Source organism: Heloderma suspectum, chromosome 3 (genome assembly GCF_057233095.1).
Source record: "Heloderma suspectum isolate Gila_16-S chromosome 3, 16-S_ref, whole genome shotgun sequence".
In the NCBI taxonomy this organism is placed as follows: domain Eukaryota; kingdom Metazoa; phylum Chordata; class Lepidosauria; order Squamata; family Helodermatidae; genus Heloderma; species Heloderma suspectum.
Genome location: NC_139460.1, coordinates 99,805,166 through 99,833,024, shown reverse-complemented (window position 1 = coordinate 99,833,024; position 27,859 = coordinate 99,805,166). Strand labels below are relative to the sequence as shown.

Genomic DNA, 27,859 nt, shown 5'->3' with positions numbered 1-27,859 from the left:
ACATTCGCTGCATCATGGAGAAAGCAAGAGAATTCCAGAAAAACGTCTATTTCTGCTTCATTGACTACGCTAAAGCCTTTGATTGTGTGGATCACAACAAACTGTGGCAAATTCTTAAAGTGATGGGAGTACCAGACCACCTTACCTATCTCCTGAGAAACCTGTACGAGGGTCAAGAAGCAACAGTAAGAACCAGACATGGAACAACCGATTGGTTCAATATTGGGAAAGGAGTACGACAAGGCTGCATATTGTCACCCTGCTTATTTAACTTATATGCAGAGTACATCATGAGAAATGCCGGGTTGGATGAATCAGAGGTCAGAATTAAGATTGCTGGGAGAATTATCAACAACCTCTGATATGCAGACGATACCACCCTAATGGCAGAAAGCGAAGAGGATCTCAAGAGCCTCTTGTTGAGGGTGAAAGTGGAGAGTGCAAAAGCTGGTTTGAAACTCAACATTAAAAAAACTAAGATCATGGCATCTGGCCCCATCACTTCCTGGCATATAGAAGGGGAAGAAATGGAAGCAGTGACAGATTTTACTTTCTTGGGCTCCAAGATCACCGCAGACGGTGACTGTAGCCATGAAATTAAAAGACGCTTGCTCCTTGGGAGGAAAGCTATGGCCAACCTAGACAGCATAGTAAGAAGCAGAGACATCACCTTGCCGACAAAGGTCCGTCTAATCAAAGCTATGGTTTTCCCAGTAGTAATGTATGGCTGTGAGAGCTGGACTATAAGGAAGGCTGAGCGCCGAAGAATTGATGCTTTCGAACTGTGGTGCTGGAGAAGACTCTTATGAGTCCCCTGGACTGCAAGGAGGTCAAATCAGTCCATCCTAAAGGAAATCAACCCTGACTGCTCATTGGAAGGACAGATAATGAAGCTGAAGCTCCAATATTTTGGCCACCTAATGCGAAGAGAAAACTCCCTGGAAAAGACCCTGATGCTGGGAAAGACTGAAGGCAAAAGGAGAAGGGGACGGCAGAGGATGAGATGGCTAGATAGCATCACCGATGCAATGAATATGAACTTGAGCACGCTCCGGGAGAGAGCGCAGGACAGGAAGGCCTGGCGTACTATGGTCCATGGGGTCACGAAGAGTCGGACACGACTGAACGACTGAACAACAACAACAACAACAGCCTGTTCATATTCTGAGTTTGGAGTGTTTGCCATGCTTGGAGAACTCCTATCCATGTGAAGCTATCAAAGGGCAACTAGCTCAGTCTATTTCATACAGCCCCGATGAGGCTTAGGGATGTGAGAGGAATCTGTTTGGGGGGTGGAGCTCAACGAGCTGTGGTCCATTTTCTGCTAACTGGCCTGACTCAGTCTGCAGCAAGTCAGGCCTGTTAGCAGATTTTCAATATTTTTCAATTTGTGCAAATTGCACTCACAATTTGAGCAAATTATGCAAATTTGTGCAAATTTCAACCACAATTTATGCCAATTTCTATTTGTCCAAATTGCGGCCCAGCCCCCCTCCCCCAAATCCACAAAAAAGTCCCTGGACTTTAGGGAAAACCTGTGCCCCAGCTCACAAATGCAAGCCGAGTCGGGCAGGCAGTGGAACTCCTTCAGGCCCCCAAAGGGCTGGATTCTCAAACAACAGACATCCCTAGTGGGCCTTGCCTGAGCCATGCAGGATTGCTAGTTTTTGTAAGAACAGCTAGCCCACCCTGGCCTGGGTGACTCCCTGCAGGGGTATGTCATACCTTTATAGCTAGGTATGTCAGTACATGTGATCCTCAGCTCTAAAGACAACTCAGCCCAACCTCAGAGTTGCTCCATTAGACTGCTGAAATTTAATACAAAAATTTGAGTGCAGTTCTGAGATTCCCTACATTGGTATCAAATTTAACCTGAAGCAACATTTGAAGCAAATTTGGAGATAATTTTGCATGCAAAGTACCAAAATAATTTCAGTAGAACTAGTAAAATATATCAGGTGGAACTTTTACCCCTATTTAATTTAACCAACGTTAATCTCATGCAATTAATATTTGGATTGGAGTATACATAAGAAATTGCACATCATTTTGTTTAATTGTTACTAAACTTTAAAGTTAGTGTCCAGCAAATTAATCATTTATTTCAGACTTCCCCAACCTGGTGCCCTCCAGATGGCTAGCTGGGAGATGCTGGGAGTTGTAGTCCAATAGATCTGGAGGGCACCAGGTTGGGGAAGGCTAATTTATTGGACAGGCTATAGACATCTCTTTTCCATTTTCTACCACTATAATTGTGTGGCATCACATAGCATACTATTGATACTAAGGTAACCATTTAGCAGTAATAATAGTATTTAGCTTGAGAAAGAAGGGTTTAATACACATTAAAGGGAGACAATGACAGCATTTCTTCTTTCTCTAAGTGCTTGCTTTATAAATACTCCGGAAAGCATAATCTACAAGAAGAAATGTTTCTTAAGGCTGTAATCCTATACCCACTTATCTGGGAGTAATTCCCACTGAACTCAATGGGACTTACTACTAAGCAGACATGTCTAGGATCATGCTGTAATAATTATTGCAATGGTCTTAACACTAACTTGCCCCAGATACAAACTATGCTTTTGGAGCAAACGGTAGGGCAGAACATTTGCCTCAGTGAAAACTATAGAATTAGTCCTTAATTAAACAAACCAGACCAAAATTATTTCTCATCTCCTATAATTGCATCCCCTGTGAAGTACAAATGACCACTTTCACTTCATTTTGCCAAATTGATGACTAGCTGCTCACTGCAACTATGACTTCCTCCCTTTCATTAATTTCTTGTTCATTACCCCACCCCGAAATGAATTCTGCCAATGCCAGCTAAATTGGAAGGAATATTAAAGAAGACGGAATGAAAGAGGCATACTTTTTGGCTAGAAGGAGAGGTGTTGTCAATCACAGGTGTACCAGTTCATTACTGCATTTTACACATATGATTTAATTATCAGTCCCAACTTATTTGGAGAGAGATATTCTCACACTACTACAACTCAGAAGGGAAGAATTACAGAGCGATCTGATACATGTCAGAAGTAAGTCCCATTGAGTTCAATGGGGCTTATTACCAGGTAAAGGAATTTATTAGTTTTCCTCACTTCTGAATCCTAATTTTTAAAAGTTCTCTTTATCCTGTTAACCCTCAAAGTTCTAGCCGAATCAGCGTTTCAATATAGGGAGCTTTTAGTGCTACAAAATCATTTATCTCCCACTATAAGCTGCAAGTAGAATTGCAATGGACTCTTACACTCTCAAAAATTTAGCATTTTTGTGGTTGAGTGGGTGGGACATAGCTCCGTGGGTGGAGAAGGAACAATTTATCCTCCTCCCTTTCTAAAAAAGTGTGATGCCTGGGAGACAACTACAGTTGCCAGATATTTATTCTCTCTCTCTCTCTCTCTCTCTCTCACATGCATGGAAGAAACAAAATGGTGGCGAGGCTATGTCAGAGTAGTCGGTTACTGACTTATTCTGGGAATGTGTGGAGCTCATTGAAATTGCATTCCCCCCCCCTTTCTTTTTAAACTGGGGGCGGGAAGCACTTGTGTTAGTCATGCTGCTACTGCTGGTAGTCAGACAGGGTTAACGCTGACAGCCATCCTCCTCTTCCCTCATATCTTCCTCCCTTTTGGCTCCTCCACAGAATGGGGCCAAGGAACTGGCTGAGTTCTTGATCAGAGAGTGCAGCTAATCAGTCTCCTTCTTGCCTGTGAAGAAATACGGTGTCTTCACCTGTTTGTTTATGTTTTGTGATGTTTATAATCTTTGAGTAAGCCCTGAGAGATTTAATAATGTAAATGAAACTGAGTAGGTCAGAAGCCTGGCTTTGATACTCCACATTGGGCCTGAAACAGCTGTGGCTGCCTTGGTTATGAAGGGGGGCTTCATGAGCTTGACCATCTCTAGGGGGAGAGAAGTTACCTTTGTTTGGATTGGTCAGGGGGGCCAACAGAGGTGACTGGCAATTAGAAGTTCCATAAAGAACACAATTGTCCAGGGGATTTTTAAAAGGTCAGTTAAAACTCTCTTAAAGACATTACAGCTGGTTGCTGAGAGTGGAGGAGAAAATGGTTTTTGGCTGAAGTGCTCAGAGCCGGGGAAGGAAAAAGCTCAGTCTGAGGGAACCTGACTGGAAGGTCTTGTGAGATTGGCTGGGGTGGAGTTTAGGGAAATCTAGTCTGAGAGAAAAGCTTTTGAGAACTTATTGGGAGAAAACTATCTTACCTATTAGGAATGGAAACTAAGGATATTTATTTTTTAAGTACATTTAAGCAGTTCTATGCGATTACTTGGAAAACAACATTCTGTTCCCTTGTGTATATAATTCCCTTAATAAATATCTTCATTTTCTTCCTCTGGTCTCTAGTGGTGGTGTTAATCCCATGCCAATGCCTTAGGAACCAGGCTACTGGGTTTTTTAAAAGGAACAGAGGGTTGATTTTAGATAGCAGCAATTAAAGGTAGCAGAGACAGCCTTGTGGCTGGAAGTTGCATAAACCCAGTCTCAAAGTTTTAAAAAGGGAATAATAGTGGGAAACCTACATGGTTTTTCTACATTTGGGGACATAGCTGGAATAACCCACAGGTTGTACCTTCACACTGCCATTTAAAAAATGCAAATTGCTTCCTCATCCTTTAATTTTTTTATTACCATTCTTGTATTATTGTGCAATTATCTCAGTAATTAAAAAGGCAAACATGTGCTCTCCACCGCTCTCCCTTCCTTCCAACTGCAGGCTCCCTATTATTCAGTTGCCAGCAACTCCTCCATCCTTCCTCCTAATTCTTAACCTAGAGAGCCTAGCAGAGCCGCTTTCACTTGTTTCTGTCTGCATTTGTGCATATAAAACATTAAAATGCATGTGCTGCCTACTACTATAATGCACATCAGTTGGCACAACTGCTGTATCAGAGTAAAAACAAAACAAAACACAAGAATTTTATCTGTGCAAACGGGGTTTGGAAAAATAAGGATACTTCACAGACTTTCTGTGGATATCTGAAAACTTGGGGATGCAAAGTGAAAAACTCTGTGGAAAGAAAGGGACTGGTTTCACACATCTATATTCTAGTCAAGAAAAAGGCCATGTCTAAAACCAACTCAAACTGAAAAATATTTTAAACGGCATCAATTTCACGTCAGTAGCATATGATTGAACTGTCATCAGTTGACAGGGTAATAGTTATGACAAACCTGCTTAGAACTGTTCTCCAGCTTCTGTGCCAAACTATCCCAGCGCTGAGAAACCTTTTCCAGCCACCCTTCCAGCTTTTGAGATAGTGCTTTACTTTTTACAGCTGAAAGGAGGTCTTGGCTGAGTGAGTTCAGTTTATCCATAGTCTGTCTCTTGATTTCCAATTCTCCTTTCAGGATCTGTTAAAACAGACAAATTCATCCAGAAAACATGTTATTAATTAATGGAAGAGAAATGCTGGTGCTTTTCAAGCAAAGCAAGAGCTGGTGAAAAACATGATAGAACAAAAGTCAGAACCAAATTGTGTGGTGTTGGTAGAAAAGCTATGCGAACATCTTTCTGGATGTTTTTTGCAAGACTCCTAACATTGGCATCTGCAGGAATTTTTCCAAGGGGGAGGCAAATCTGCACAGTGATGTGTGACTGTAATTCACATGCATAGCATGCACTGCTAAAACACACCTGTGCATTTTCCTTGTGTGTCTGTGCATACTTTGTTGCTTAGAGTCATATTCCATGACATTTAGAAGCATACAGAGTGGCAGAAAAATCTAGGGATGGACAAAAGTCCCTTACCTGATCCCGACGCTTGCTTCGCGGTGGGGGGGAGGCGCTCCGTCCCTCCCCCCAAAATTCTGGCCAGGGGGGAGGCGCCCCGCCCTTCCCCGCCGAAATTCTGGCCGGGGGGGAGGCGCCCCATCTCTCCGGCCGCGAAACCTCGCGGCTGACTTTGGGGGAAAAAAAGAGCGTGTATGCAAATGGCGGCACCCATGGCGCCGCCATTTGCATTCCTTATTTTGGCACGTGTAGTCTATGTAAACATTTTACGCTATTTGCGTTGCCCTTATTTTCGCCGTAGTCTACGTAAATGTTTACGTAGACTACACGTGCCAAAAGAAGGAACGCAAATGGCGGCGCCCATGGGCGCCACCATTTGCATACATGCTTTTTTTTCCCCCCAAAGTCAGCCGTGATAGGCTACGTAAACATTTATGTAGCCTATCACGGTGTTTTTTTTTAAATCTAGCTATGATAGGCTACGTAAATCTTTACGTAGCCTATCACGTTTGTTTGTTTGTTTGTTTTACTTGGAAATGGCGGCACCGGCAGCCAGTCGGAAGACCGGCCGCCGCCGCCGAACCGCCACCGGAGCCACCGCCGCCAGGGACATTCGAGCAAGGTAAGTCCCGTCCAAGGGGTGGGCGGGGGGGTGGCAGACCGTTTCTCCACCAATTTCGGGCAATGCCAGCGCATTCGGACTCCCCGAGATTTGTGGAGAAATTCTCTGACATCCCTAGAAAAATCCTGAGAATTTGACAGCACTAATGCAGAAGAGTATTCTCTTCACACAAGAGTTACGCATCAACATGAGAATTGGAGTGCATGGTTTTAAAGGAGAACCTCTAGTGGGCATAATGGAAACCTGATGGAATGGATAAAAACAATGGGATACTGTCATTTTTTATATATAAACTCTATAGAAAGGACAGGGAAGGGCATACTGGAGGTGGTATCACTCTGTACTTTAAAGAAATATTGTGGGTGGCAATACCAGGTTCCAATAGTACTGGGGATATGGAAAATGAAATCAGGAAGTAGGGATGTCAGAGAATTCCACCACGGACTGAAATGGGATCGAATTCCCTTCAGTCCGTGCCACGGAATCCTCTGCGGAACGGCTCCATGAGGTCCTGCAGAGGCAGCAATCATGCAGCTTTTTTTCGTCGTCTGCAAAGTGTCACAGAATTTTCGTAAATAAAAACGCAGTGTAGTATAATCCAATAATAAATATGTAAGTTTTTTTAAAAAATGCATTGTGCTCACTACCTTGTTTGTGGGTTTTCTTTTTAAATTGAAATCCTCCGTCTCCATTTACTTTCAGCCAAAACACTTCCTCTTCCTAGGGCCTTCCCAAAAGAAGGCTGTCTTAGGTATGCCTGAGTGATAAACTCTTTGTTTAAAGCTACGCATTTTTAAAGAAAGAAAAAACCTTTTAAAATGACCATGCTGCTCCAGGACCATGTCACACCTAAGACAGCCTTCTTTTGGGAAGCCCCTAGGAAGAGGAAATGTTTTGGCTGAAAGTAAACGGAGATGGAAGATTTCAATTTTAAAAAAATACGTAAATATTTACGAAAAATAGTGATTCTTATGGAAGTTATGGAGATGGCTGGGCACTGGAATTACGATTTTCGGTAGGGATTTATCTTCATAATTTTCGGAGCGGGGAAAAAAAGAGAATTCTGGGGGCTTGTGAACGGTGGAATGGAGCAGTGGCCACAAACTGCAGAAGTCAAGCGGCACTGAAGGTACACGTTTCATACATCCCTATCAGGAAGACATCCAAACAGGGAAGTGATCCAATATTTGGTGTTGTTGTTGTTCAGTCGTGTCCGACTCTTCGTGACCCCATGGACCATAGCACGCCAGGCCTTCCTGTCCTGCGCTCTTTCCCGGAGCGTGCTCAAGTTCATATTCATTGCATCCGTGATGCTATCTAGCCATCTCATCCTCTGCCGTCCCCTTCTCCTTTTGCCTTCAGTCTTTCCCAGCATCAGGGTCTTTTCCAGGGAGTTTTCTCTTCGCATTAGGTGGCCAAAATATTGGAGCTTCAGCTTCATTATCTGTCCTTCCAATGAGCAGTCAGGGTTGATTTCCTTTAGGATGGACTGATTTGACCTCCTTGCAGTCCAGGGGACTCGTAAGAGTCTTCTCCAGCACCACAGCTCGAAAGCATCAATTCTTCGGCACTCAGCCTTCCTTATAGTCCAGCTCTCACAGCCATACATTACTACTGGGAAAACCATAGCTTTGATTAGACGGACCTTTGTCAGCAAGGTGATGTCTCTGCTTCTTACTATGCTGTCTAGGTTTGCCATAGCTTTCCTCCCAAGGAGCAAGCGTCTTTTAATTTCATGGCTACAGTCACCATCTGCGGTGATCTTGGAGCCCAAGAAAGTAAAATCTGTCACTGCTTCCATTTCTTCCCCTTCTATATGCCAGGAAGTGATAGGGCCAGATGCCATGATCTTAGTTTTTTTAATGTTGAGTTTCAAACCAGCTTTTGCACTCTCCTCTTTCACCCTCAACAAGAGGCTCTTGAGATCCTCTTCGCTTTCTGCCATTAGGGTGGTATCGTCTGCATATCGAAGGTTGTTGACAATTCTCCCGGCAATCTTAATTCCGACCTCTGATTCATCCAACCCGGCATTTCTCATGATGTACTCTGCATATAAGTTAAATAAGCAGGGTGACAATATGCAGCCTTGTCGTACTCCTTTCCCAATTTTGAACCAATCGGTTGTTCCATGTCTGGTTCTAACTGTTGCTTCTTGACCCTCATACAGGTTTCTCAGGAGACAGGTAAGGTGGTCTGGTACTCCCATCACTTTAAGAATTTGCCACACTTTGTTGTGATCCACACAATCAAAGGCTTTAGCGTAGTCAATGAAGCAGAAATAGACGTTTTTCTGGAATTCTCTCACTTTCTCCATGATGCAGCGAATGTTGGCGATTTGATCTCTAGTTCCTCTGCCTCTTCTAAACCCAGCTTGTACTTCCGGTAGTTCTCGGTTCGCATACTGCTGAAGCCTAGCTTGTAGGATTTTGAGCATCACCTTGCTGGCATGTGAAATGAGCGCAATTGTGCGGTAGTTTGAACACTCTTTGGCGTTGCCCTTCTTTGGAATTGGAATGTAAACTGACCTTTTCCAGTCTTGTGGCCACTGTTGAGTGTTCCAGATTTGTTGCCATTGGTGACTTACCCCCATATTGGTTGGGGATAATTACCCCCATATTGACTGGATAAATGCATGTTGTACTCATGACAAAGTGCTTACATTTTTTTAGTCCCCTAAACGACTGTGCCCCAGAACAGTTGGTTACAGAACTGATCAGAGGGGAGGTGACCCTTGCCTTAATCCTAAATGGTGCTGCCCAGGACCTAGTGTGAGGCATGAGTGTTGTCAGACTAATTGGAAACAGTGACCACAGTGCCATCACATTTAATTACATTTAAGTGGAAATTTGTCAAGGAAGTTCAACACAGTTACATTTGACTTCAAAAGAGGAAACTTCTCTAAAATAAGAGGACTGGTAAAAGGGAAGCCTAGAGGGTTGCATTTCTCCAAAATGTTTGACCTTTACTCAAAACCATAATAATACAAGATCAGCTAGAATGTATACTGCAGGTCTGGAAGGATAGCACCAAGTCCAAGAGGTGACCAGCATGGTTAACAAGCAGGTCAAGGAAGCTATTAGAGAAAAGAAGGCTTCCTTCAAAAACATGAAGGCCTTGCCCAAATGAGAACAAAAAGGAACACAAACTTGCACAAAAGAAACGCAAGCAGACAATACAAGATGCAAAAAAAAAAGCATTTTGAAGAACGCATCACTAATAACATCAAAGCCAACTATAAATAATTATTTAAATATATCAGAATCAGGAAACCAGCTAGGGATGCGTTGGACCACTGGATGACAAACGAGTGAAATGAGTATTTAAGGAGGATAAGGAGATTGCAGTGAAGCTCAATAAAGATGTAGGGCAGATTTCTGTGCCTGAACTGATTCCTTCGGGTAGGGAATGTGAGGAACTGAGGCAAATAGAGAAGAAATTCTAGCTTTTATTGACAAACTGAAAGCTAACTAAGCACCAGACCCTGATGACATCCACCCTAAAGTTCTTAAAGAACTAAAATGAGAAATTGCTGATCTTCTAACAAAAAAAACATGTCCCTAAGATCAGCCCCTGTACCATAGGACTAAAGAATGGCCAATGTAACACCAATTTTTAAAAAGGGATCCAGGGGCATCCAGGAAATTACAGGCCAATTTGCTTAATGTCTGTTCTAGATAAACTGGTGGAAAGCATGATTAAAGATAAAATTAATAAGCATATCAAAGGAAAAGCCTTGCTGAAAAAGAATCAGGTACTGCTAATATCACACTGCCCTTATACAAGTCTATTGTGTTGCCATACTTGGAATATACTTGGAATACAGTGTACAGTTCTGGTCACCACATCTAAAAAAGAATATTGCAGAGTTGATAAAAGTGCAGAAAAGGGCAACTAAAATGATGAAGGAGCTGAAGCAACCTCCCTATGAGGAAAGATTATTAAAATGTAATAACTGTTTAACTTATGAAAAAAATGAGTAAGGGGAGACATGATAGAGGTGTACAAAATTATGCATGGTGATGGATAGCGAGACATTTTTCTCCCTTTCTCATAATACTAGAAACCTGGATCATCCCATGAAGCTGAATGATAAATGCAGTACTTTCACACAGTGCATAGTTAAATGATGGAATTCACTACCATAAGATGTAGTGATAGCCATCAATTTGAATAGCTTTAAAATAAAGCTTTTAATGGCTACTAGTCACAATAGTTACATGCTACCTCTCTGATATCAGAAGCAGTATGTCTATGTATACCAGTTGCTAGGGAACATGAGTGGGAGGAGGATGCTATTGCACTTAACATTCTACTTGTGGGTTTCCACAGATAGCTGGCTAACCATTTTGTGAACTGAATATTGGATTAGATTGATCCTTGGTCTGATCCATCCCGACTCTTCTTATATTATTAAGGGGCATCATGAGCTCCAACTACACTTTGTTCAAAATGAGGGATATAAAAAAAACTATGAACAAGAGGGACAAAAACGGATGCACAAACACAGACCAACAGTCTTAAGGATGTCATATCTGATATTTTATGGTATCACTGTCCTTATCATAACATTGACAACTTTATAGGAGTTGTCCTAGAATGATTTCCTTCATTTTGGAAACATTGGTGGATCTCCAGCAGTGGAGTTTGTTGAGGGAGAGTTTGACAGGGGCTGTGTTTCCACCAGTGATTTAATCCAACCTGGCTGCGCAGTGAGGTCTCTGTATTTCTATGACATTGTGGCCATTCAGCACCAGCCCATTTTAATGCAGAAAAAATGCTTCTTCTGAGACTGGTTATAGTCCGAATTTTCCAGCTTACTTTGGCTCCATTACTGACCTGTACCCACAACTGCACTGGGTTCAGTATCATAGACCTGCCCATGGGGTGTGTAGCCTGGCCTTTGTGGGTGTGTTGCTCTGACCTCAGTGACACAACCCTTTCCCTCCCTGTGTTCCGGAAGTTTCACTGCCATTTTGGAGCAGGAAGCCAAGGGACCAACATTTAAAATATCATTGAAAATAAGCACTAGAACACAGCCCATGACCCCAGTCAGGGTTTTTTTTTTTCTCCCATTGTGCTGAATGAGGCTTGCCCTCTCAATGACCACAGAAATAACAGAGAAGCTCCTCAATTGACACTGCACATATCAAAGCCCAATTCCTTAAATGCAATTAAGAGAGCAATCTTGAGGCTCTGGTCCATTGCCTTAGGACGTAACTCATTCACAACTTCCATATAGAGATCTTGTGCATTAAAATGGGGCTGGTTTTGGTCTCTTTCCCACAACAAACCCATTAGTGTCTCCTCAGAAGTAACTCCCATTGTGGTCAGTGAGGCTTGCCTTTGAATGCCCACATCAGAACTTACAGAGATTTCCCCTCAATTGAAATGGCACATTTTAAAGTCCAATTCCTTAAGTGTATTAAGCGACCAAGCAGGATTACAATGATAAATTGTCTTAGGGAGAAAGTACTTCACAGCTTCCTTATAGATATCCTGTGGGTTACAATGGGGGCTGGTTTCTGTCTTTGTGTTTACTGCTCTCTTTCCTCCAACAAACCCATTACTGTCTCATCAGAAGTAACTCCCATTTGGTCAATGAGGTCCTCTGGGTTAAAATGGGGGCTGGTTTCCCTCTTTGTGTTCTCACTCCCCCTTTCCCAGCACAAGCATATGTGTTTCTACTCGGAAGTAACTCCCATTGTACTCAATGAGGCTTGCTCCTGAAATGCAGGTGCATCTGGATTTTCAGGGGAAAGGAGAAAGGGGGGGGAGAGGGAGAAAGTCTCTCTTCACAGCAAAGCTGATTCCTTTTTAAAAATATGGTACTCCTCCATTAGCTTCTCCTTCCATTGTCCTGGAAACATGGCTGAGGAGGGAGGAACACTAATGAGGTAATCAGACTCAGCCCAGTCTCCACTAGGGATGTCAGAGAAATCCGCTGTGGATTCAAATAAGGAATCCGCAGTGAATCGGAACCACTTACCTTTGCTCCAGGAGGACTGGAGGCGGAACAGCACTCGGCTGCTTCTTCCAGCCAGACGCATTCGCCTCCTCCTTGTCCCTGCTGATTGTCTTAAAAAAAAAGTCTTTTTTTTTTTAAATGGTGATCGGGAGGATGTGCCCATAGACTTATATGCAAATAGAGTCATGATTCATGAATCTTGCGTATAAGCCTATGAGTCCATAGGCTTATACGCAAGATTCACCGCTCTATTTTGCGTATAAGTCTATGGGCACATCTTGCTGATCGCATGTGCCCATAGACTTATACGCAAAATAGAGTGGTGAATCTTGCGTATAAGCCTATGGACACATAGACTTATATGAAAGATTCATGACTCTATTTGTGTCTAAGTCTATGGGCATATCCTCCCGATGGCCTTTTTTTAAAAAAAAAAGACTTTTTTTTTTTAAGGCAATCGGCAGGGACAGGGAGGAGGCGAACGGCTGTGGCTGGCAGGAGGGAAGGCCCCCAAGCCAGTCCCCCCCCCCCCGGAATCCAAGTGGAGCAGAACCACTCTGGAGGATTCCAGGGGGGAGGAACGGATCGCCTCCCCCCCTCACAGATTCCCCACCGACTGTTCCGGTGGGGAATCTGTACACCCCTAGACTCCACTCAAACTCCACCCAGCCGTCAAGAAAATAATTATATTAGAGCTCAGTGGAAGCAGCACAGAGCCCTAGGCTACAGTGATAAGCCAGGTCTTTAAGGGCTGTGGAAACAGGAAAAGGAGAAGATGCGACTGGGGAAAAATCACAACAAAGTTGCAAATAAAGTGAAGCCAATAGCGTGGAAACACGCCCAAGCTGAAGAGAAATGGGTATGCTTGATTAGGATTTAGGTTTCTACAGGAGCCTGGACAACTGAATTTACTTTTCACATTGTTATCAGCTGCTTTTTACATCAAAATAATACAGTGTTTCATTGGCTTGAGATTTGAACTTCAGGAATGTTCTTTTGGAATTACATTTTTTTCCCCTAGAAATGCACATTTTTTTTATATGTAAAAGAACACAAAAGTAGCCATGTTGGTCCGTGAGAAAAATAGTCAAAATCCACAGGTGGGCAATACCTTTCTTAGGACCAACCAAAATTCCACAAAATTTTGCAAGCTTTCAGGTTCTTCAGAACTCTTCATCAGGCTAAGTAGTAGAAAAAGCAGGGGGTGAGAGAAGAAATGGAGTCCAAAACTTTGGCCAGGTGTTATGGCCATGAGGCCTGCAGTTTAAATAGAACCAATGGAGATTTTCAGTCTGAATGAATTAATCAATGGCAGGGATGAAACCGGAGGAGGATTTTCTACCACTGGAAGTGGGAGTTTGCATTGAGGGTATTATCCCCACCAACCACAAGGTAATATTCACAGTTTGGCTTGATTTTTTTTTTTTACCTAGTGTACACCAAATTAATCTCTGGCTTTGTTAATATAAGGACTCTCATGTTTCTCTGCACTTCTGTGTTATGCTGCCTCAGGAATCTGTGTTTTCTTACCAAAGGCAGGACACAGATTAGTTATAGCCAGCCTTAATATTCTCAGAAATGGAGATCAGCCTTTGCTTCTTCTCCCAAATTGCATTGCTTGCTAGGTACAATTTGATACCTGCAATAACTGCCACTGACTAACTCATCTAGACTGCAAATTTCCCTTTTGAGACCTCTGATGTTTCTCAATAGGTAGACCTGGTGTCCAGACAATGTCTTTCCACTTATAGTTGCAATGCTCAGTTCTTTCCCTTAGTCTCTTCACTCCTGCATAAAGGACATGGCAATACTGGGGATGGGTGTGACCTGCTCCACTTGCAGTCCACTCCTGCTGTAGGCTCTGCTCTCCAGTAAACATACAATAAACACAGGTATCTTCACAACATGATTAATTATTACAATACATGAGAAAACACTAACTTCTGAAGAGCTGCATGGCACATTGTCTCAGCAATAATGCCTACACTAAAAAAGAGTAAGAAGCCCCACCACACAGGTTTCCTAAAAGAACTAAAACTTGCACGTTCTTGTAAAGCTATAAATACACACATACATAAATCTCAACAACCCCTTCTAGACCTTAAAAAATTGCTCTGCTGCTATAATCAACTTCACACACACACGCCGCATTTCCCTAAAACAACCAATACACCTGAAGACTGGATAACACTGGACTTTAAGTAGTGGAACCTAGAAAAATGGCAAGAGAAAGACAGAGGTAGCAAATTATATCTTTCCTTCTCAATAATCTGTCCAAAAATATGTCCAGGTGAGGGGCAGTAAGAGGTCTTATTGTCAGTGTAACTATGCAGATGAGCTAGTTTTCTCTGGCAAAACCCAGCACTCCAAAAGGCTGAATAATCTCTCTGAACAGTTTCATATAGATGTTGAAAAGTACCTGGAACAAGATGAAACTTGCAGCACCCCAGGCTAGAGCCCCAGCAACAGTCACCCAGTGCTATCCTCTAGAATCAATATGTCAGATACTATTTATTATTACTTTTTATATAGCACTTTATTTACTAAAAAGCCATCAAGGGAGTGTACAACACCTTAAAACAATAAAATAGTAAACATTAATTACTACATAATTTAAAAGGCTAAATTAAAAATGTGTGTCTTTACACCCTTTCTAGAAGCCAAGACAGTGGGGGCCAACTGTAGTTCTTGACAGCAGGAGAAAGCATTATCCCCTCTCCTATCCATAACTAGTGGAGTATAGTCAGCATTCCTTGCTATACCGAAATATTATATCCTGTGTAGGTGAAAAATCTTGATTCAAAACCTTTTTCCTGTCAGCTTTGGATAACTCATTAGGTAGGTAGACCACTACTACTTGCTGTTGACTAGCATAACCTGTTCCCTACATATTCTGAGACTGTTACAAATTCTGAGCAAGTGTAAAGAGTTTGTGGAGGAATACACAGCACTGTACTTTAGGCCTTTTCTAATTGGGTGTGGTTTAATGACAAGGGTGTTAGGAACATCTATTAGAGGTTTATAGCATTCTTTCTTAATAAATTTCACAATAAGTATTTGGAATAAGCACATACAACATATAAACACCCCATTTTTTCTGTAATAAAGCAATTTTGAAGACCGGAAATTATAACAGTGTAACAGCTCTTTTTCTAGATTAAAATAATATCTGGAAAATTATGCTGAAATGGTTGATAGTTGTGTTCAATACAGTTTACACTGCATTTCTTGTGATTTGTAGTATCAAATATATTCCTTGAACTGATACTTTTGGGGGGTTAGTTTCTTACCAAAACAATCAATAGCCAGCTCCCTTATGATAAGGGGGGTTGTTATAACGCATATTTTATTCCATATTAACATTTAAAAGTTTGTTTCATTTGTCTTTCAGAACTCTTTTGGGACCCAATTAGTTTAAAGGTCATGTAGGCATAGCTTCGTTAGAGCTTGCTGCTTTGCATGTAGATTAGTTAGGTGCTTGAATTAATTTATTTTTAATATTAATGGTAGTATGCATTCTTTACCAGTCTAATAAATTTATACATAAAAACATGTTGGTCATATCTTCTAATTAGCTCTAACAACATTTGTCTCTGCTTTACACCAAAGTCATGCTTTGGTGTAAAGTATGCTTAAAGCACATCTTTAGGCTCACCTTACTCCCTCTCTTCCCCTCCACTCTCTGTACCAGCCTTCCACAGTTAACCTGTAAATTGCCTTTTGCTTTACTCTTGCAATAAAACTCCTTTTTAAAAAAGAAGTTCTGATCTCATCTCTCTTAATTCCTCCAGGGTACTTTATGAGAGCACTCACTACCTGGAACAATGTACCTAATGCTGTAGTCCTGTATATTTGGTAAATGTGTTAATTTCTGGGCCAACTCTTGTGTAAAAGACTGTCATAAGTCAAAAGTGGGGACTTTGCAAAATAGAGAAGACAAGAGGGTATGACTGAGACATCTCAAGAGGATCAGGACAGGAGTGAGGGCCAGAATGGGTTACTTAGCATTTAGTTAATAATCTACTGGAGATCCTAAGGACAACAGTGCAAATTATGTATCGATTCATACAGTCATTTCATTGGGGTGCTGGAATAGCACAGTTAGATAAGTACTGTGAGCCTGCAGAGTAGATATCCTACGGAGTGAACTGGGCCCTTACCACAAGGGGACCCTTTTTTTCATGTTTCTTTCCCCTTACAAAAGTTGGTTGAAGACCAAACAAAACTATGTGCAGCCAGGGAATACTAAGCTCCTACTTTATTTTGGAGACGAGGGCATTGCAACACTTCGTCATCTTTTTCACATTTTCATTTTTTCTAAAAAAGAATCAAAGCTTTAGTAAATTTAAAAGATTTATAAGTCTAAAGAATGCCATCTGGACCCTTTTTAATTATTATTAAAGACTCACTTTAATAACATAGAGATATGGGTTTCAAATTCTGCCAGTGTTTGCCCTTTTCACTTTCATAGGGCTTTTGTTCATCTACAGCTTTGAAGACTGGTATGGATGTGTGTATGTTTTAGCCTATGGAAATGTACTCAGGTCATAGGGCTGGGTATAGTTTGTCAAAAGCAACGTATGCTTAAGGTTATGCTGACAGATGGTCACAGTTTTTGATCTCCAATTGTGACATATTTTAATGAACATTAAATTTGTAGTCACTGTGTGAGTCAGCAGGGACATTTAGCAGCAATTTTAAACCAGCTGTCAGGTACCTGTTAATTAGTTTGAACAATCAAATGGCAAGATCTCTAAAATATATAATCTTCTTGATTTATTCACAGCAAAATGGACATTTTCAGGTCTGATTATATGAAAATTACTAAAATAACTTACTATAATAATTTCAAACAATGTGTATAAATTCAAGGCTACTGTGGTTTTTTTAATTTATTTGTACAACATAGAGCAAAACTACAATAACTGTATTTATAACACTGTTAGATAACCAAAAGAGGCCTCCTACTACCTGCTTCACTGTGTCTGTGACTGTGTGGCACAAATTTCAGCAGCTGCTTTGGCACTGGTAGGAAGACACACTGAGCTGGGTGTGAAATTCAAGCTGTCTCTTTAAAGGCAGCAAATTGTATCTCTCCTGACATGATTTTGGCCATTTACCAATGTTTACTTAATGTTTCATTTTCCAGGATTGAGTTGGTTTTGTTGACTGTGGCATTTCTCCTTGACCATCTTTTTGTAGTACTCAGAATAATGGAAGTTACCTAAATCTAAATTTGAATAAAATGACAGAAAATTCAGGTATTTGGGGATGTAGCTTAGATTACTGCTTCATTACAAATGATAATTCAGACTCTGAAATGAATCAGAGAGGGTGAGGGAAACAGATATGTCTTGGCATCCCAACTAACTAAGGTGTTTTTAGACTTAGGGGATTACTGGGAAGATGGTCAGTATTCATTGTCTTGCAGTATTCATATAGCTCGAATTCTCAGTATCAGAATTTTAACTGCAGCAGGTTGTTAAGCCCAGAGGCATTTGGGACACACTCCTTTTGTATCAGGCCTAAAGTGGCTGGGGTAAGACTATCTGATGAATATGTAAAGGGCATGAGGATTAAAGGATGGGAGGGCTAGAAATCTGTATTAATTGATCAGTAAAAGCAGTTTGAAGCTATCTGAAGCTGAAAAACATACAGATTCTACCACAAGTTTTCCAGTATATGAAGTCTCAGCTTAATTCATCTCTTGTTGGCTTCTCTTTATGCAAAGTTTAAAAAGGACTTTGGAAACCAATAACTTTTAGATAAACTCTTTCACTATTGCAGTGGCAAACTTTGGCTTCTAATAGTCATATACGATTATGTATATAGTATATGCCTATTAGATCTTGAACAACAGGGTAGTCAGCAAAGTTTGTACAAATTACTTTCCTTAGGAATATTAAACAATTACTCACAATGACACACAGACCACATTAGTTGCTTTCTTTTAAAAATGGCTAAGATTAAAACATACAATAAAACATACTCCTGTATACTCCTATTATGATAATGATGAAGCAAGCTCTACTTTTTGTGTACCTGAAAAGATGACATTTTTGGCAGAATAGGCTACAGAAAACAGAAGCAAACACAGCAGTATAATAATGTTCAAATCTGATTACCTGAAAGCAGTCTATGTGGACCTGCCTATGAAGGCGGCTCAGAATCATTAAATAGTTTAGAATACAACTGGGTAGCAGTTAACTGGAAGACATATTGCTTACCAGTCATTTTAGGCTGTGGAGCCCCTCCCTTTGCCCTCTTTGAAGCATGGCTCCCTCCTCACCCTGTATGCTGTGTGGGTTATGCTGGTCATCCTTTTGGGGGCTGAGTAGGAATTTTTGGCTCATAGTCGGATTGGCCTTGGCTATGGGTCATTTTGCCTACTTCCTGCTGTAAGTGGGGTTGGGAGTTGATTTCAGGTAGTTTTGGTCTTCTTTAAATACTTAGGTTGATTCAGTCACATTTGCTAAATAGGGAGGTATGTGTAGGCACCTTTGATGGGGAATAGGCTTGGTGAGCATTTGGAGGCACCATTTCTGGTGACTGGTAAGGCCTGAGACTTCCAGCCCAGGGCTTTTCAGCCCCAGTTGGAAGGTAAGGATTACCTTTGAGGCCAACTCACCTCACCCACTCAGAGATTTGTGGCCCAGGGGGCGGTGACAGCCAGGAAGGCCTCCCATCCCCAAATTGGGTAGTCCTGAGCAGTGACGATCAAAGATGCCACTCTACAGGCATCAAATGTCTTGTCTGATAAAATGCCAGGTTAGTCACTGGCTTAGAGAAGTTGCCCGCTTAGGTCTCTGTGAAGATCAGATCTTCACAGATCTGATCAATCTCAATAAATGTGGCCCAAATTTTATACCAACTACTTGTGTCTCATTTCTTTATTTCCACCCCTCCTTTCACCTTCAATGACTTTTACACTTGTGGCACACAAGATCTGGAACAACTTCCCCTTCATTACCTACTTTTAGCCAGGCAGTAAAGCCACTTCATTTCAGAGGGTTGTTTAGATCCATGCCATTAACCAGGATTAAAATCACTCTTGCTGTTATTTGATTCTGATAATTTTTATTCCACTGTTTTTGTTTGTTATATTATTGTATTTGTCTTCTCTGTGCACATTACTCTTGTATTTTGTTCATTTATACTATGTTACTATTATTATTTACGGTAAAATTGTAAGCTGACTTGAATACTTTGTAGAAAGGTGCAGTATAAGTCAAAACTAATAAAAAGTGTTATCCAAAAGTCTACCTTTTCCCAGATGAACCTTTTCATATTAGTTGGAGGGCCAACAACAGAGGTGATAACAGTGGCTATCACAGATACAGCTTTCATAGTAGTGCTCCTCATCTCTGGAACTCCTTCAGTATATCCATTAGACTGGCACTTACCTTGATAGTAATTAGGTACCAGGTAAAAACAGTTTTATTCAGCTGACCATTTAATATCTGTTAGTGTAGTTGTTTAATTTAATCCTGCTGATAGTTTATAACTGGCGACTGTGTTCCCTGGTGATTGCTTTTGCTATGTTCTTCTTTAAAAAAACCTGAATTAGCAGTATCCAAAGGGTTGCAGGTACTAATGTAAATTACATTGTGCTAGCATAGACTACTCAAGCACAACACGAATAGTGTTAGCTGGCATGCCAATTTCCCAGGAAAATCAGGATGCCAGTTAATGGTACTGGCATTGTGTTAGAGTAGTTTACTTTAGAGTAGAGTAGTGGGGCCACAGTGGCTTAGTGGTTAAGACACTGAACTGCAGACCGAAAGGTCAGCAGGACAGCGGTTCGAGACCTGAGTGCCACTAGGGAGGTATGAAAGTCACTTACCTTTTCGAAGGGTGACATTCGCAGTGGGGGGGTGGCACTCCGTCCCTCCCCCTGAAATTCTGTCCAGCTGGCTCTGCTCCGCAGAGATTCCGTGGAGTTGACGGCCGGGGCCACCCGCAGCTGGACATCTGGCCGCTGGGCAGCCTGCAGGGACGCAAACGGTGGCTGCCATAGCCGCCGCCATTTGCATCTCTGTATTTTGCCATGATAGGCTATGTAAGTATTTACGTAGCCTATCACGGCTATATGGAAGAAGTGAATGGTGGCCGCAGACTTGGCCGCCATTCGCAATGCAGCGCGGACAGCAGCAGGTAGGTGCTCCATTCCAGGCCCATTTTGCGGGGTGGGGGGCGGGGGGGCTTCATTCCACCACAGATTTTGAGGGACTGAATGCACTGGCATTCGGCCTCACCGAAATCCATGGCGGAATTCTCTGACATCCCTAAGTGCCGCATGACGGAGTGAGCTCCTGTCTTCAGTCCCAACTCCTGCCAACCTAGCAGTTCGAAAGCAAGAAATTGCAAGTAGTTAAATAGGTACCGCTTCGGCGGGAGAGGTAACAGCGTTCTGTGCACCTCGGTGTTCAGTCATGCTGGCCACATAACTACGGAAGCATCTTCGGACAGCGCTGGCTCTTCGGATTAGAAATGGAGATGAGCATCACCCCTTAAAGTCTGACACGACTGGTCGGGGACACCTTTACCTTTTTAGAGTAGTGTACATTAGTGGTTGTGCCCCACTGGACCCTGCCCATAGTTTTATTTTGGGATATATTGTTTTTAACTCATGTTGTAAGGTGCTTTCAATATAATGCTGAAAGGGTGGGATATAAATACTTGAAATGCATAAATATATAAACATAGAGAAATAATAAACAATGTAAAACACCTACAGCCAACTTTTGTAGATTTTCCAACATTTCATTTTGATCTTTGAAATCAGTGGTATGAATATTGTTCACCGCATCCTCCTTTTCAGTAAGCCATGCATCAAAAAGACCCTAAAAATAAGAATATTGTTTAGTAAAACCATATACAAAAGCAAACAACAAATGGATACTACAAATATTTCTTACCTGTTCCTCAGTAAATTGCAGCCATTTTCGAAGAACATCTTGGAGAAGAAACCAGCGATCTTCTGTCCATCTGCAAATGGTTGCCCAGCGGTTTCCTAAATGCTACAAAAATACTGAGAAGTTAGTAAATATGTTATGATATTGACTTAAATTCAAAATATTGTTATCTGGCATTGAATACTGTTGAGAAAATAAGATGTAACCTTTCTATTAACATTTCCAGGCCCACTTCAAGAGTATAACATATTTCACAGATGATCTTGAAGTCATTACATTATTGTTTGTTGAAGCACAGTACAGAATTGCAATTATAAAGTAATAAAATTACAAAGAACAGCAATTTTTATATTAAAGATATGGTTAGTACTCTATGAAGTCTATTAAACTATATACATAAAAATATGATGGCTGATGACCTCTAGAATGTCAAAAACTTCAAGAAAAAAGGTAACTGTCTGCCAGCTAATTGTAACTATCTTATGAGTTTACCCTGTTTTTATAAATTTTATAAAATTTTAAAATATGAACTATTTGCAAATATCTCCACAGCTAGTGATCTAGGAACTTATTAACTCACTGAGTCACATTCTGATCACTAAACTAAAAACTATACAAGTGAATTTTTATACCAGAAACATTTATAATAATACAATGAAGTATTATGAGAACACTGATATCTGATTTACAAAGGGGGCCTAAAAAGATCTGCCATGTGATCAGAAATCTCCAGCTGCTTGTAGCAGCTGCTGATTCTACAATTTGCTACAGCCAGCCAAAGAATCCTATTTCAGCTATTTCTGCACAGCTACCTGCCTGCCTGCTCACAGTCTGGCAGGGCAGTAGGGATGTACGAAAGTCACTTACCTTTTTGACGGGGTGATTCGCGGTGGGGGGGAGGTGCTCTGCACCTCCCCCCGAAATCCTAACCCGACTGGCTCCACTCCACGGACATTCCGTGGAGCCGCCGGCTGGGGCTGCCCGCAGCCGGACATCCGGCCGCTGGGCAGCTTGCAGGCAAAAACCCCCACAGTGTTTGCAAATGGCGGCGGCTATGGCGGCCGCCATTTGCATTCCCTTTTTCCGCTGTTTTAGCCTACGTAAATATTTACGTAAGCTATTACAGCAAAAAAAAGGGAAACGCAAATAGCGCCCACTATGCAATTTGCTTTGATATTTCCCAATTTGTCATAGCCGCCACCATTTGCGTACGCTGTTGGTTTTTTTAGCTTGCCGTAGGGATGTCGGAGAATTTCTCCACAAATCTCCGGGAGGCCGAATGTGAAATTCTCTGCCCCCCTGCCCCCCCCCGGGATGGGACTTACCTCCTTTGAATGGCCCTCTCGGTGGCGGGTCCCGGCAGCATTTCGGCGGCGTTTCGGCCACCATTACAAAGTAAAGTAAAGTAAAAAAAAAAGTGATAGGCTACGTAACAATTTACGTAGCCTATCACGGATAGATTTTCAAAGTCAGCCGTGATAGGCTATGTAAATCTTTATGTAGCCTATCACGGGTGACTTTGAAAAAAAAAAGCGTATGCTTTTTTCCCCGGCCACAAAATAAAACAAGTAAATTGGAAAAAAACACAACACACATGATAGGCTACATAACAATTTGCGTAGCCTATCATGGCTAGATTTTCAAAGTCAGCCATAATAGGCTACGTAAATCGTTACGTAGCCTATCACGTGTGGGTTTTTTTTCCAATTTACTTTTTTTATTTCGCGGCCGGGGAGACGGGGCGCTCCCCCCTGGCCTGAATTTCGGCGGCGAGGGATGGGGCGCCTCACCCCGCCTGAATTTTGGCCGGGAGGGGTGGGGCACCTCCCCCCCACCAAGAACTTCAGGGGGAGAACCGAAGCGCCTCCCCCCCACCGTGAACAAAGCTGCAGGACCAGGTAAGGGACTTTCATCCATCCCTAGCTTGCTGGCCCGTGACAGGCTATGTAAATGCTTACATAGCCCATCACGGCCTCCACAGGGACACAAATGGCGTCCCTGTGTTAGCCGTGATAGGCTACTTAATTATTTACGTATCCTATCACAGCTATGATGAGGAAGCGGCCGCCATTTGCAAGTCAGTGCAGACGGCAGCAGGTAAGTGCTCCATTTTGCGTGCCTTTCGTGGGGTAGGGGGGCAGGGGCTTCATTCAGCCATGGATTTCGGGGGGCCAAATGCACTGGCATTCGGCCTCATCAAGATCCGTGGCGGAATTCTCTGACATCCCTACAGGGCAGACAACATAAGACAACAGGAAGGATACTGTTGTGACTTCCTTGTCACTCTGGTTCTGAAAAAGAACCCCTTCACTTTGAGAGGGCAGTGATATGAATAAAGGATGGAATGGGGCTCTCCAGCTTACAGCACTTCTCAGAAGCCTTTAGTCGGAGGCTGCTGACTAGGGATGGCGGAGAATTTCTCCCCGAATCTTCGGGGGGCTGAGTGCCAACACATTCGGCCCCCCAAAATTGGCGGTGAAATTCTCTGCCCCCCCGCCGCCCCCCGGGATGGGACTTACCATAGCCGAATGTCCCTCCTGGAGGCGGTTCGGCTGGCTTTCGGCGGGGGTGGGGGCGGCAGCTGGTCTTTCGACCGGCTGCCGCGGCCGCCATTACAGCTGAAGAAAAAAAGAACAACAACCCCGTGATAGGCTACGTAACGATTAACATAGCCTATCACGGCTAGATCTCCAAAGTCAGCCGTGATAGGCTACTTTAATAATTACATAGCCTATCACTGGTGACTTTGAAAAAAAAAAGCGCGTACGCAAATGGCGGCCCCCATGGGGTGCCGCCATTTGCGTTCCTTATTTGGTCCCGGTAGTCTACGTAAATCTTTATGTAGACTACCAGGACCAAATAAGGAACGCAAATGGTGGCGCCCATAGGCCGCTGCCATTTGCGTACGTGCTTTTTTTTTTTCAAAGTCACCCGTGATAGGCTATGTAATGATTAACGTAGCCTATCACGGCTGACTTTGGAGATCTAGCCGTGATAGGCTACGTTAATCGTTATGTAGCCTATCACGGGTTTTGTTTTGTTTTTTACACTTTTGCGGCCGGGGAGACAGGGCCCTTCTCCCTGGCCTGAATTTCAGCCGGGCGAGGCGGGAAGCCTCCCCCCCGGCCTGAATTTCGGCCAGGTGAGGCGGGACGGCTCCCCCCCTCGCCTGAACTTCGGGGGGAGAAGCGAAACGCCTCCCCCCCACCGCGAAACACCCCTGCGAAAAGGTAAGTGACTTTCGTACATCCCTACTGCTGACCTCATGGAGGCTCTTGTAGGTGTTTCCTGGCTATAAAGGGCTGGTTCACCGATGTGTGTTCATCATTTCATGACACGCAAGTACTTGTACATTTGATTGGGCCAAGAAAAGTCTAATAAGATTGACAAACTTTCAGTTGTCACTTTATATCATCCACACAAAATAATGTTTTCAGTAGAGTCAGTTCATACAGTCAGGTATCAGCAATCAAGTGTACACTAATAAAGTATAGAGAATTCAAGCATGGAGAACTCAAGTGAGGTATGTATTTTCTATGTCTCTCTAATGTATTGCAGTGCCATGGTATGCTTCCAGTTGTGTCACTATTGTCCCATAAATCCATTTATTTGCCCCTGCTTTTTATAATATGGCAATTTATATTTATATATTGCAGTCCCTTCTGAAAAAGGTTTTTTTAAATACATTCCATTTCCTAAACCGAAAAATATTCTTTGTTCTTAGCATTTGCAGTAAGAGCTCCACACTTCTGCCTACAAGCCCTGTGATCTATCTTTAGAAGTGTTCTCCATTAATCTGGCAGCCAGCACCAAGTCGAATGATACAAGGTCACTTAGACTTGCACTTGCTTTGATATTTCCCAATTTGCATGCTGGAAGAAGTTTCACATGCTATACCAAATCAAAACAAGATGAAGAAGTGTATTTGAAACTTAGCATTACTCCAAAGAGAAGCAAGAATCACAAGCTTTGAGAATCACATATCAACTGTTTAACAAGATGCAAGTGTTGAGGCAACTAGAATGATTAAATAATTATCCCAACAGAGAATTAGAACTGTGAGTAGTAATTGTTAATGTCAGGTTTTAGAAAAATTAAATATTAGGCTTTAGCCAAAAGTGAAGGAGTGTTTTACAACCATTTTTGGCAGCATTACAGAGCATTTTTCCTCAAGTAATTTTTCATCAAAAGGCATTGAAAGTTCTTGCCTATCAGAGTGAGGTCAATGCTTTCTAAATTGGCTTTCATTGGGCTAAGTTGGCTTCAGGGATGTCTGCACATAGCCGATTCTGACATCATGACTAGGGATGTACGAAAGTCACTTACCTGTTCGCGGATTATTCTGATGCTGGGGGGGAGGCGCTCCATCACTCCCCCTGAAATTCTGGCCAGGGGGGAGGCGCTCTGTCCCTCCCCCCCAAAAATCCTGGCTCGCCGGCTCCACTCCGCAGTAATTCTGCGGAGTCGCTGGCCGGCTCCGCCAGCGGCCGGACATCCGGCCGCTGGCTAGCAGGGACGCAAATGGCGGCAGCCGTAGCTGCCACCGTTTGCGTCCCTGCAGTCAGCCTTGATAGGCTACGTAAATGTTTACGTAGCCTATCACAGCTGATTAAAAAAACAAACAAATGCGCGTATGCAAATGGTGGCGCCCATGGGCACCGCCATTTGCATTCCTTATTTTGGCACATCTAGTTTACGTAAACATTTACGTAGACTATGGCGAAAATAAGGGGAACGCAAATAGCGTAGATGCTACGCTATTTGCGTTCCCCTTATTTTTGCCATAGTCTACGTAAATGTTTACGTAGACTAGACGTGCCAAAATAAGGAATGCAAATGGTGGCGCCCATGGGCGCCGCCATTTGCGTACGCGCATGTTTTTTTTTTAATCAGCCGTGATAGGCTACGTAAACATTTACGTAGCCTATCACGGTGTTTTTAAAAATTTTAAAATTTAAAATCACGTTGTTTCTTTTTTTTAAACTTGGAAATGGTGGCAGCCGGTCAGAAGACTGGCCGCCGCAGCCACCGCCGCCGAACTGCCGCTGCCGCCGCCGCAGCTGCCGCCGCCAGGAAGATCCGCCCCAGGTAAGTCCTGTCCCTGTCCCATCCCTGTTGCGAATCCTGTTCTGCCGGGACTGCAAATGGCGGCAGCCGTAGCCGCGGCTGTTTGCGTCCCTGCAGTCAGCCATGATATGCTACGTAAATGTTTACGTAGCCTATCACTTTTTTTTTTTTTTTACTGGAAATGGCGGTGGCGCCAGCCGGTAAGTAGACCGGCCGCCGCCGCACCACCGCCGGAGCCGCCGCCAGGGACATTCGCACAAGGTAAGTCCCGTCCCTGGAGGGGGGCGGGGGGGTAGCAGACCATTTCGCCACCAATTTCAGGGGGCCAAATGCGCTGGCATTTGGCCTCCCTGAGATTCGTGGCAAAATTCTCTGACATCCCTACACACCATAACCAATCACTCTGTGTTCACTACAATTCCAGATTCACTGAGATCACTTATGTGGCTAATCCAGGAATGACTGTCCCAACACTCAGTTGGTTTCATTTGCATCAGTGATACTAATTGAGTATGTAACATGTTAATATCACTCCATTCACTATGTGATCCCTGCTTCGCTTGTATTGCCCACATGACTGTTTCAGGAACAAGACAACCCTGTTAGATTAGAAAATGGTGTTGAAGTGAAGCAGCAGCAGGTAGGGATGGCAGAGAATTCCACCATGGATCTCGGTGAGGCCGAATGCCAGTGCATTCAGCCCCCTGAAAATTGTGGCGGAACGGCCTGCCCCCCTGCCCCCCCATGGATCCCCCCTGGGACAAGACTTACCTGGGGTGGATCTTCTGGGAGGCGGCAGCGGCTCTGGTGGCGGCGGCTGCTGCGGTGCTGGCCTTCCGACTGGCTGCCGCCTAGGGATGGCGGAGAATTTCTCCCCGAACAAGTTTCGGGGAGAAATCCTCCGCCCCCCCGCCCCCCGCCCGGGACGGGACTTACCTTCCCTGAATGTCCCTCCCAGCGGCGGGTCCGGCTGGCGGTTCGTCCGGTGTTCGAGCGGGGCGGGAGCGGCAGCCGGTCTTTCGACCGGCTGCCGCCCCCGCCATTGCAATGAAAGAAAAAAAAAAAGCGCCCCCTGATAGGCTACGTGACGATTCACGTAGCCTATCATGGCAAGATTTGCAAAGTCACCCATGATAGGCTACGTGACGATTCACGTAGCCTATCACGGCTGACTTTCCAGATCTAGCCGTGATAGGCTACGTGAATCGTCACGTAGCCTATCAGGGGACGTTGTTTTTTTTTTACTTTCGTGTTCGCGGCCGGGCGAGGCGGGAAGCCTCCTCCCCGGCCTGAATTTCGGCCGGGCGAGGCGGGAAGCCTCCCCCCCCGGCCTGAATTTCGGCCGGGCGAGGCGGGAAGCCTCCTCCCCGGCCTGAATTTCGGCCGGGCGAGGCGGGAAGCCTCCCCCCCCGGCCTGAATTTCGGCCGGGCGAGGCGGGAAGCCTCCCCCCCCGGCCTGAACTTCGCGGGGGGAGCAGCGAAGCGCTCCCCCCCACCGCGAAAAAGCTGCGAGAAAAGGTAAGTGACTTTC

At 43.4% G+C, this 27,859-nt stretch overlaps 1 protein-coding gene across 1 annotated transcript in view; it reads right to left on the bottom strand.

Annotated features, from left to right (window-relative positions):
- Positions 1-27,859, bottom strand: part of DMD (dystrophin) — a 1,907,270-nt gene that overhangs the window by 1,175,134 nt on the left and 704,277 nt on the right. The window contains exons 13-15 of the mRNA XM_084843968.1: positions 21,265-21,366; positions 21,082-21,189; positions 5,201-5,380 (exon numbers count right to left, since the gene is read on the bottom strand). Of these exons, the coding sequence (XP_084700094.1) occupies positions 5,201-5,380; positions 21,082-21,189; positions 21,265-21,366 (390 nt within the window). The remainder of the gene's footprint in view (positions 1-5,200; positions 5,381-21,081; positions 21,190-21,264; positions 21,367-27,859) is intronic.